The sequence below is a fragment of the Ceratotherium simum genome, chromosome 33 (assembly GCF_057802395.1).
Source record: "Ceratotherium simum simum isolate JZ-2026a chromosome 33, ASM5780239v1, whole genome shotgun sequence".
Classification (NCBI taxonomy): domain Eukaryota; kingdom Metazoa; phylum Chordata; class Mammalia; order Perissodactyla; family Rhinocerotidae; genus Ceratotherium; species Ceratotherium simum.
In genome coordinates, this window is record NC_141932.1 from 2714170 (window position 1) to 2726391 (window position 12222).

A 12222-nucleotide genomic window follows, 5' to 3' on the forward strand; every position below is an offset into this window, starting at 1 on the left:
ATAAATTTGAAAGTGTCCATTGCAAAAGAAAGAGTATTTCTAGGATCTACTACCTATTTTATAGGTTAAAAGGGATGGATTACAAATTGCATGAAGAAGATTTCTGGTTTCAGAAGTGTAAGCATGTGTCAAAACTTATCAAAGTGTACTTCAAGTGCAGTGTAAGTCAGTTATAGTTGAACAAATCTTTTTAAAAAGAAAATTATGTTCTGAAATCCCCCAGACCACCCTCAGGTTCATTGATTCGCTAGAAAGACACAGAACTCAGGAAAGTGGAGTGGTGGCAGTTTATTACAGTGAAGGGATATAGACATGGAAATCAGCAAAGGAAGAAGGCACACAGAAGCCAGATGCCAGCTTCCGGTTGTCTTCTCCCAGTGGAGTCACCTAGACAGTGCTTAAGTCTCCCAGACATGACATGTGACAACACACATGAAGTATTGCTAACCAGGGACACTCAGCCAAGCCCCGGTGTCTAGGTTTTTTTGAGTGTCTGTCATGTAGACAAGGAGCACCCGTGTGGCTGACCTTAGTTTTCCCTCTGGAAAAGCTAGAGACTAAGTCACATTATTAGCATAAACTCTCTGGCATGGCCCAAAGCCCCAGAAGTAAACAAAGACACTTACCAGGCAGAACGTTTCAAGGGCTTAGAGGGTCTCTCTCAGGGGCCAGGCACATGCTAAACCTTTCTTTGGAATGCGCCGAGGTTAGACAAGTCAAGCCTGCTGACTTAGTCTTTTGCTGCACAGTAACGCTCAAAACTTGTCTCTTCCTATTTTATACTATTATCTATGTTCTCCAGTTTATGGCTATTTATCTGCACAATGGAAACAGAATACAACGGTGTGCTACTCCACACCTCTTTCCAAATCCACATTTGGTGACCTCATGTTCACAGCTTGAAACTGGCCACCGCTGGAATTTTTACAGCAGGGAAATTGGCAAACACTACAAGCAAGGTTTGAGTAGTTGTCTTCTTAAGATTACTTATTAACTCTGGACTAAACTTTAAAGTGTATGTGGCCATTACATTGTGACTAGCACAAACAATTGAGGAAATACTCTTCCGGTATTCAAGAACATTTATTCCACTAACCAAAGTCACTGAAGAATGAAGTTTCAACATATTTTTTTCATTGTCAATAAAAAGGAAAGTATCAGTCAACATTCATTACAAAAAAAAAAACCAGCAGATTTTATCAAGGAAGAATATGCAGGTGGAAAAATAAACATTAAAAATGTTCAACATCATGAATCACTGAAGTCTGGCCTGTTTCTTTAAAAAGCTAAACATTTACCTACCTTTTGACTCAGGCATTACACTCCTGGGATTTAAAACAAAAAATATGGAGCCATATATATTCATATAAGGAATTGTATGTATGCGTTCCTGGTAAGCCTATATGTGATAGCAAAACGGGAAACGAACCAAAAAACCCCATTCATTCATTATCAGATGAATGGATAAACAAACAGCGGTATACCCAAATAGAATATTTTCAAGGCTAACAAAATGCACATTTGCAACCAGGATGATTCTCAAAATAATCACGCAGCATGAAAGAATGAGTAAAACACATTCAGATTCCAATTATTCCAATTGTATACAACAGTTTCCTCAGAGTCCAGGGAGAGAGAGGTCACAAGATAAATATGGGAGTGATGGACACGTTCATTAACGATTATGATGATAGTTTCATGTGTTTACACATATTAAGACCTACTAAGCAGTACATTTTAAATGTTTAGTTTACTGCATGCCCATTTCTAAATCAATAAAGTTTTAATAGAAAAGATTTCACATAAAAATCTGAAACTCCTCATTTTTGGAAAAGTAGAAATCTGGCAGCCCTATATGTTACAATCTCTCCTCACCTCACAGGAGGCGAGCTCCACTGCAGTAGCAACAGAAACTGGCAGGCGATGAAAGATGTTTCCACTTAAGTAACCCAGGAACTCTGTCTGGGTCATAAAAATCACATGCCTGGACTACAAGATTTCCATTCAGTCCTTTTTTTTTTGATTTTGCAGCAACAGGCTTGAGATGAAGAATTTGGAGATGCAACAGGAATCCTAAAAGCCTTTTTACATTACTTGGTCTGGCAGGGATTGTGGCCACAGGAGAGAAATAGCTCTGTAGCTCCTGAGAATTTCGGCAAAAACCTTATCCTGAACAGCCATAATCACTGGAACATTTGAACTTCAGAACAGGCACATCTCCTCTAGTTAGCTAGTCTCTCTCACTCCCTATTGATTCACCCAGTGTTTCTATACCAAATATGGTTCCCACCTGATGCCTAAAATCCTACCAAATACTAGACAACATGGCACATTGCTCTTTTGCAGAACCTAGAGAACATCTCTTCAAGAGTGCCGGGAGCATTATGTGATACCCCATGTGAAAAAGAGAATCAACTTACGCTGCTCAAAAGAGTACTAATAGTTCTCACTACCGTCCTCTCAGGACTCACAAAAAATTCTGACATCCAGGTGATGTGGAGGCCTTGGACAACGCAAATCAGGCCAAAACTGCAGTAAAAACTATTCTCTGCCATGATACTATCCCCACTGAGGCACACTGTTTGGAATACCCACAAAAGCTGCTCACCTCTTCATCCTGGCAGAATCCAATTCTGTTTTCAACCCTACTCCACCAGTGAACAGAAACTCCAAGATAAAAGTTGGCTTAAGCAAAGTCTTTATTATTGCACAAACTAGAGCAAACTGAGGCAGAGACTCCCCAGACAGGGAGACTGGGAGGCTAATAAAATCATGAGCATCACATGAACCCAAACCTCTGCAAGCCACCAGCAGATCCAAAGCTTGTTAGGTCCATGTCCTAGCCAGTTAGATGGAAGGGAATGACACACCCAAGGGCTCAGGGTATTCATGCTTCCCTCCAGGGGATGGGAGAGCACAGAGCTCTGCGGACCCTGATCACACTGAGATGACTGATGCACAACGTGTGGATCTGCCACTTGGGAGAGGTAAGACAGCTTCTACCACAGAAACTAGCAGTGACATAAATCTGGCAAGGGGCCAGGGCAGGTTAGAAAGCAGAACATGGCTTCTTAAAGGCTTCCTACAGACCTCGTAATCACAGGCCACCTCCACACTATGGATGTTCAGGTGTATGGCATTCAGATTCCAGCTGACGGCTCTCGCACAAAGGCTCTCCAGCGTGTTACATTAAATAGGGAGATAGCTCATTCCCCACCTTCACCATCTCATTCTAAGGCCTTTTCTCCAGCATGAACTTTCCAGTGTCGAATGAGGTTAGACCTTCAGCTCAAGGCTTTCCCACAGTTGCTGCACTCATAAGGTCTATCTGGGCTGTCAGGTTTCTGGTGCTCAATCAGAGAAGACCTTTGACTGAAGACGTTTCCATGTTTGCTGCACTCATGAGGCCTTTCTCTGGTGTGAACTTTTCGGTGCTGAGTAAGTTGGGTACTTTGGCTAAAGAATTCTCCACATTCTCTGCACTCGTATGGTCGTTCTCCAGTATGAACTCTCCGGTGTTGTGTGAGGCCAAAGCTTTGGCTAAAAAGTTTTCCACATTCAATGCACTTATAAGGCCTTGCTCCAGTGTGAACTCTCTGGTGTTTAATGAGAGTAGAGCTTTGGCTAAAAAGTTTACCACATTCACTACACTCATAAGGCCTCTCACCAGTGTGAATTCTTTGATGTTTAATGAGGCTAGGGCTTTGGTTAAAGAATTTCCCACATTCACTGCACTCATAAGGCCTTGTTCCTGTGTGAACTCTCCGGTGTTTAATTAGGTTGGAGTTGGAGGTAAAGAATTTTCCACATTCACTGCATTTATAAGGCCGTGACCCAGTGTGAATTCTCTGATGTTCACTAAGGCTGGAGCTTTGGCTAAAGAATTTCCCACATTCACTGCATTTATAAGGCCTTTCTCCAGTGTGAATTCGCTGGTGCCGAACAAGTGTGGGTTTGTTGCTGAAGGCTTTACCACATTCACTGCACTCATAAGGCCTTTCTCCAGTGTGGACTCTCTGGTGCTGAACAAGTATGTGTTTGTAGCTGAAGGTTTTCCCACATTCACTGCACTCATAGGGCCTTTCTCCGGTGTGGACTCTCTGGTGCTGAGCAAGTCTGTATTTGCGGCAGAAGGCTTTCCCACATTCACTGCACTTATAGTGCCTTTGCCCACTGTGAAAGGCCTCCACACACTCAATGTCCTTTTGTGGCTTCCCCTGGCTGTGAGTGACCTGGTGCTGGAGAAGGCTCAGGTTATCAGAGAAGTCCTTCCTGGCCTCCCAGCATGTGACGGGTTTCTCTGACACATGGACTATACAGCTCTTAATACAGGAGGCCTTGTCCATGTTCCTTCTGAAGAGTTTCTCTCCACTGTGCTGGTTTTGGTGCTGGTGAAATTTCCCACATGCCCCACATAGTTTCTGCTCAGGGTTTGCTCCCAGGTCCTCAGCTAGATGCAAATCACCTTCTGAGTCCAAGCCACACATCTCCCAGGGATGGACCTTTTGGGTGGACAGATATGCCTTTGGAGTATTTATTTGTAACACTTCTATAGAAACATTCTGCTCAGAAGGTATCTCCTCATCCTCTGCTCCACCTGAACAACCTGAAAGCAGAGAAATGCTGGTGAACTTCATGTAGACTTCAGTAAGAGGAGGCAGCCCCATCACAAATGCATATCTCACATACCAAGGAATAAATCCATGGGATTGTTTTCAGGACAAGGGAGCTGGGGGCAGGTTGAGGAAAGGGCTGCTGTCAGTACTGGGCCGCTAGACATCACAGAACAGGGAGGACTCACCAGGCAAAAGACAGAAGGATGGGGTGTAGTGCAGGGAGGAGAGGCAGAGTCCACAACTCACTCCTCTGGGAATGGTTTTCACCAGGGCCTTGACTGCTGGTGACATATGTGTGCTGTGTGGAAGGGTGTGTCCAGGCCTAGCAAAATCTGTCACTGAGTAGCTGGTGTTCAAGGACTATTTTAAGGATATGTACAGGGGCTGGCCCGGTGGCGCAAGGGGTTAAGTGTGCGCGCTCCGCCGTGGCGGCCTGGGGTTCGCTGGTTCGGATCCCGGGCGCGCACCAATACACCGCTTGTTAAGCCATGCTGTGGCTTAACATATAAAGTAGCGTACCATATAAAGTAGAGGAAGATGGGCATGGATGTTAGCCCAGGGCCAGTCTTCCTCAGTAGAAAAAAGGAGGATTGGCATTGGATGTTAGCTCAAGGCTTGTCCTCCTCACAAAAAATAAATAAAATAAAAAATAAAATTGATCTAGGTGATTTTTTGGGCCAGCCACGTGGCTTGGCGGTTAAGTGCTCGCGCTCCGCTGCTGGCGGCCCGGATTCGGATCCCGGACGCGCACCAACACACACTTCTCCGGCCATGCTGAGGCCACGTCCCACATACAGCAACTAGAAGGATGTGAAGCTATGACATACAACTATCTACTGGGGCTTTGGGGGGAAAATAAATAAATAAATAAAATCTTTAAAAAAAAAAAAGATATGTACAGACCACATGACACATTAAGTGTAGGCCAATACTGGAGAACATAGCAGAGGAAGCAAGGGAGAGGACCAACGAGTGACGGAAGGCAGAGAGGTGAGGGATAATCTTGGGTCACTCTCAAGAGTAGAAATGACAGGTGGGCAAAGTGTCAAGAATGGGGAGGAAAGATAGAAATGAGGGATATACCCACTGGCCTCAGCACAGGACGTGTTCCTGATACGATCTGAACCCAGCTGTAATAACACACCCACCCCCTGATGCCAACCACCAGGGCCAGGCCCACTCAGAGGCCCTCTTGCTGTGCCCAGAGTCATGTCCACTCTGTCACAGACCCAGGGTTCTCCTCCTAGCTCCAGCTAGAGAACAACATGAGACCTAGAAGATGCAAGTCCTAAGGGAAAGACAGGACAGGTGAGTGGTCAGCACTGGCCCAAGGCAACCAACCCCGAAACAACCTCAGGAAAGAAAAATAATACCACACAAGGAATCTCTGAGGAGGGCCTTGCAGAAACAGCTGAGTGGCCATATAAAGAGTGACCATGTTGGGTCCCTGTAACTCCTGGTACAGTCAGGCCCCAGGAAACATCAGCTACAAGGGGCAGAACCTGCAGCACAGAGGCAGTATGGATCTAGAGAGTCAACCTAGCAGGGAGTGGCCATGGCAGATGGGATCCACTGGACTAACTCCAAGTCTCTACCCACAAAAGCTTTAGGACAGCTGGTGTTGGAGCTACTTGTGAAAGGAGGGCACTCAACAAACAGGAGAAAGGCAGAGACCAGCCCAGGATGCTGGCATCGGGGTGAGGGCCTTACCCAATGATGCAAAAAGCGCAAAGACCTCCAGCATCACATCCCGGTACAGGCATCTCTGAGCCTCATCAAGAAGCCTCCATTCCTCCTGGGAAAAGTATACAGCCACATCCTCAAAGGTCACAGAGCCCTGTGAAGGTGGGGACAGTTGTGTCCATAAGCAGCCTCTCTCTCCAGGACTCCATAACTACCCCCAACCCCAGCCCACATTTACCCCCTGCTATCATCTTCCCTAGCTCCCCAACTAAAGACAGCAGTGGTACCCAGTATCTCCTCATGCTCCCCTGATCACTGGGTCCAACCCTCAGCAACAACAGGTAGGTAGGCAGACAGATGCCATCTAAGTTCTGGACCTGGTATGCAGGACCCCATTACTCCTGCAAGACAATAGCCTGGGAGTCCCCAGGATCATGCCTCCCAGACACAACCAACCCTGGGCACATCCTTCTCTCTTAAACTCCTAGTACCAACGTCCTAGGGCAATTAACTCACACTCCTTCCCCACATGCACATCACTCATTGGACCACATCTCCAACACTACTACCACCTGGCCCACAATACTGGCATTTCTCTGGCCTCCTCACATACCCTTCTGCACATGGCATCCAGAAAGTGCTTGGCAGATCCAACAGGACCCCATTATACCCCAAACCTCCAATGGCAGCCTCCAGTCCTGCTCAGAATGCTGCCCCACCTGGCCTTGTTCCTGGTGTCAACCTTAGTCACCCAGAACCACATGCACTGGTCACATTCCATTTCTATGCTGCACATTATGTCTCCTCATCTACATCTATAATCTCTGTCCCCATAACACATATTCAAACCCGACACCCGCTGATACACTTTAGGTGAGCTAATCTGACATTCTGACAGAAACTCCCCAAGTCCCACAAGAGCCTCCACAAAAACCTGGTGAGTGCATAGAATGGTGACTAAGCACCAGCCTGATCTCCCTATGACCTCACCTCCATTACTGCTTTGCCTCTGCATCCATCTCACGTCCACTCCCCCAGAAAATCCTTGACCACCTGCTGGACTTTCCCCTCCTATACCTTCCCACTAATGACCACTCCTCTTCCTTGTCCATCTTTGTGACACCCCCACCAGTTGCCCAAGCAAGAGACTATCCACAGCACCCACCCTCTCCTCCCTTGTCCCCTAATGGCAATGCCGCCAGGACCTGAACATGCCCCATCCTGTTATCAGATCCAGAGTTCCACCCTGGTCCACACACCAGGTGCCACATTTTGGATGTCTCCATCCTGAAGCCCTCCCTAGCACTCCAGACCCACATGTCCAGCTCTCTACTCATCACCTATACCTGAGAGTATCTGGAACATCTGAGACTCAATGTGGCCAAAACCTAATATTCTCCTAAAAAGTACTCCTACTACTGACTTCCCCATCTCAGTTGACAGCACTTCCATCCTTCCAGATGCTGAGGGCAAAAACCTCAGAGTCACCTGTGACTCCTTCACTTGTCTGTCACCCTCCACATTAGAAAATCTGGTCAGCCCTACTTTAAAAACAATTCCAGAAGCCAAATATTTCTTCTACTTCCACATTTATCCCTCTGGTCCAGCCACAACCAATACTCACCTGGATGACTGGATGACTGCAGTAGCCTCCTTGATGGTCTCCCTCTCCCCTAGTCTGCTCTGTACTCTGCAGCCAGGGGTAGCCTGTTAAGACCTGAGTCAGATCACTTTTCTCCTCTGCTCCAAAAATTCCAGGGCTGCCATCACTCTCAGGACAGTAACCTAACTTCTCAGGCTACCACTCCAAGCCTGACTCCACCATCTCAGTCTCACCTCCAAGCACTTGTACATACTGATCCCTGTACCTAAGACAACTTTTCACACCTCACTCCACTGGTTGCCAAAAATTGGGTATCTCGCCATATAACCTCTGGCCTGGACTAAGGAACCTGGACTTAGGGTTTCTCTAGGTTCTCCAGACGCCAGAGGCAGGAAGAGTGGCAGCAAAAGAGTTCAAGGACACCGGACACTCACCAGTACAGGGTCCATAAGTGCTTCTGCTGAAAGAACCTGTGGGAAGAGCAGGGCCATGTTACTTGACTCTCATCAGGGATGCAGACAAAAAAGAAGACACGTGAGTGAAACATTTATATTTTAGGTGAAGATAAATACTGAAGGGAAAAATAAAGCGTACAAAAGAAGTTTTGGAGTTATGGAGTTGTGCTATAAAGTCATGTGGGTATTTTGAAAAAAGGCTTTCCAGAAGTGGGAAAAACAGATGCGAAGTCCTTCAGGGTCAGGTATGGTATGTTTGAGTAGCATCCATGAGCTTGTATGGCTGGAGCCCATTGAGCCAGAAGATTAAGGGATGGTGTTCGGGAGGAAATGGTTGTGGAAGGTCATATAACACCATTACAGTCTTATGCCACACATATCAAAATTCTCTTCCTGTAGCTTGTTGGTCAGGCATGTGACTCCTTTTCATACCTCCTTTCAAATTTCACTGTGGTTTTATTATAAATTATTGTTTTGTATAAAATTTTGAATAATTTATGAAAATCTCCAACATTCCAACTTAGTTAATTCACAGGTTAAGTCATAAATTTGATCTAAGTAAATTCTGACAGATTTGAAATTATTTATAACACATTAAATAACAGAATTGAAGAATATGTACTTTTTATATTAATTCATATTTTTTGATGTTCAAATTTTCCCATAAATATTATTTATATTCTTTTCTGTTTGATTTGCTATTGTGAATGCTGTTTCATACCTTTAATTTCCTATATGTTTTTCACTCCTGTGGTAGAGAACTGAACCACCATATACTGACCACACATTCAAAATGAATCTCCAATAAAGGGGTTGTTGCTGGAATCACAGTAAAGGTGCTTGGCCTCTAGCAGTTTGGGGCAACTAAACTTCATTTCTCACTGTTTCAACTTAAGGAAACAAGCTAGGACCTAACCTCTGGTCCAACCTCATTATATAAAAACAGAAATATCTTCTTGAGTTCTAAACATCCTGTTCGAGTTTCAAGGCATTATTACTTTTTATTCTTTTTTGTGTGTGTGTGAAGATTAGCCCTCAGCTAACATCCGACGCCAATCCTCCTCTTTTTGCTGAGGAAGGTTGACCCTGAGCTAAACTTACTCTACTTTATATGGGACGCCGCCACAGCATGGCTTGACAAGTGGTGCACTGCTCCGTGCCCAGGATCCAAACCGGTGAACCCCAGACTGCCGAAGCGGAGTGTGTGAACTTAACTGCTATGCCACCAGGCCAGCCCCAATTTTTTATTCTTACAATGATTAAATTTTGCCCCTTATTTTAGCAAAATACCTTAATCATTTTCTCTCGCAATACCAAAAGACGATAATTTAACAGTAAAATAAATGTTACTAGAAGACTATAACCACTTAAAAAATGAAAACCCTTTACGTGTGTGTATACTGTAAAGTTGTAAATTTAAATATGTAAGTGTGTGTTGAAAAATAACTATGGAATAGATTAAGAAGAATAAGCATAATAAAAATAAGTATCATAATTTCATCAAAGAGCTAAAAATGAAATTAGTAACATGGCACAAAACAATATAATAATTTCTACAAAGAACATATTCAATTGGATGATAAGAATATAAACAAATCTAAATCACAATTTAGAAATCTGCATGATTAGGGCCGGTCCCGTGGCTTAGCGGTTGGGTGTGTGCGCTCCGCTGCTGGCAGCCCGGGTTCGGATCCCGGGCGCGCACCGACGCACCACTTCTCCAGCCATGCTGAGGCCGTGTCCCACATACAGCAACTAGAAGGATGTGCAGCTATGACATACAACTATCTACTGGGGCTTTGGGGGGAAAATGAATAAATAAATAAAAATTAAAAAAAAAAAAAAAAGAAATCTGCACAATTAGCCAGAAGGAATCCCAAAATATGCAGTCAAACAAAATAAAGAGCTAAGAAAGAGAAAAAATATCATAGAAGCAAATGGAAAAAAAATCACACCCCAACATATTGAAAATAATGAGGGGCCGGCCCTGTGGCTTGGAGGTTAAAGTTGCTGTGCTTTGCTTCGGTGGCCCAGCTTCAGTTTCTGCACGCCGACCTACACCACTCATTGGCAGCCATGCTGTGGCGGCAACCCACATACAAAATAGGGGAAGACTGGCACAGATGTTAGCTCAGGGCGAATCTTACTCAAGCAAAAAAACAAAAAGGAAAAGAAAACAATGAGGGACAAACAAATAAATTTGTCAAATTTGTCAAAGATAAAACTCAGACTTCTCAAAATAAAAGAAGTGCAGGATTAGAGACAATACCGTCAAAGTGCTAAAAGACTCAGAATAAAGCAAAAACCTTAGTACATGCTTTAAAAATGTTTCCACATAATGAATAGCAGGATGAATATCTTGGAGGAGATATTCAAATGAGAAAAGATAATCAAGTCAGTAAGGTCCTAGAATAAGTATGGAAAGTAAGAGAAACAAAATGAGTTTTATTGTCATCCAAAAAAATGGATAAAAATGCATTCTTGACAGTATCAATGATTAATCTGGTATGCTTGGTGTTGCTCTAATACAAAATGACCATGAAATTATGCTACAATACTTGTTTCACAGGAAGTGGCCAGTAATAGTTACAAGTATAAAAATCACAAGTAATTTGGAACTCAAGGAAATATTTCTAAAAAGTCATAAGGTTATAAAGAATAAACAAAAGTCATTTTAACATAGAAGATTAGAGTAATTGCTCCAAAAGAGATTATGACGTTATAAAGCTACAGTAAGACAACCGGGTGATATTGGCGCAGTGGCGTAGAAATTACGTTAAAAAAACGAATGTTAGAAACTACAGAGCTCAAGTGTGGATCTTGATTTATGGCTGCAGTGGTGCTCAAGAACTCTAGAAATGACAGCTTTTAAATAAATTGTTCTGTGGCAATGGTCTATCTAAATGGCAAAATATACATTTAGACCTCTAGACCTCCACTTTAAATGATGCAGAAAAGTAATTTCAGCTGGGTAGGCTTAGCTGGGAAGACAACAATTATATCTCCCACAATAGAAAACAAAACATTTGTAGCACACATTTCTCAAATCAAAGATAAAAAGCATCGCAATAAAGACATATAATAAATCCAACTACATTAAAATAAAAGGCTCCTATTATCATAATTTATTATAAAAAATGATATGGCAAACTACACAATTGAAAAAAGATTTGAAACCTCTATAACTGTTAAAGTTAGTATATAAATAAGTAAACGATATAAAAATTTTAAAAAGTTAATGCCCAAAAAAAAATCAACTCAAAAAGAGTTCAAAGAGCTTGTGTAGTACATAAGAATTCCAGATGGCAAACAAACAGTTTTTTGAAAATGCAAATTTAGGGCTAGCCCGGTGGCACAAGCAGTTAAGTATGCGTCCAGGGTTCTCGGGTTCAGATCTCAGGGGGCACATGGATGCACTGCTTGTCAAGCCATGCTGTGGCCGGTGTCCCACATAAAGTGGAAGAAGATGGGCACGGATGTTAGCCCAGGGCCAGTCTTCCTCAGCAACAAGAGGAGGACTGGCGTTGGATGTTAGCTCAGGGCTGGTCCTCCTCACGGGGGAAAAAAAATGCAAATTTAATCTTAATGGTAATCAAGAAAATGCAAATTAAAACAAAACTATCAGATTGGTAAAACTCAGTAAGGCTACTAACATCGCCAACTGTAGAAATTAGTAAATATTATGAACTACTAGTGGGTGTATAGACTGGTAAAATTTTGGGGAAATAGTTTGGCATTATAAAGTAAATTTAAACCTTTGACTACTTGTGGGGGAGAAATTCCTGTCTTTAACATATATGGTAGACAAATGTGTGCTTATATACGCCAGAACACACAGCAGGTATGGCTACAATAGCAATGTTTA

The 12222-nt window shown here is 43.3% G+C and overlaps 2 protein-coding genes across 2 annotated transcripts in view; both read right to left on the reverse strand.

The window, feature by feature from the left end:
- Positions 1-12222, reverse strand: part of LOC147912695 (uncharacterized) — a 21003-nt gene continuing 8781 nt past the window's right edge. Inside the window, 1 exon segment of the mRNA XM_087421006.1 lies at positions 1-4606. Coding sequence (XP_087277132.1) covers positions 3228-4487 — 1260 coding nt within the window. The 5' untranslated portion in view covers positions 4488-4606 and the 3' untranslated portion in view covers positions 1-3227.
- Positions 5870-12222, reverse strand: part of LOC106800065 (zinc finger protein 416-like) — a 25443-nt gene continuing 19090 nt past the window's right edge. Inside the window, exons 4-6 of the mRNA XM_087422314.1 lie at positions 8337-8372; positions 6327-6453; positions 5870-5904 (exon numbers count right to left, since the gene is read on the reverse strand). Of these exons, the coding sequence (XP_087278440.1) occupies positions 5870-5904; positions 6327-6453; positions 8337-8372 (198 nt within the window). The remainder of the gene's footprint in view (positions 5905-6326; positions 6454-8336; positions 8373-12222) is intronic.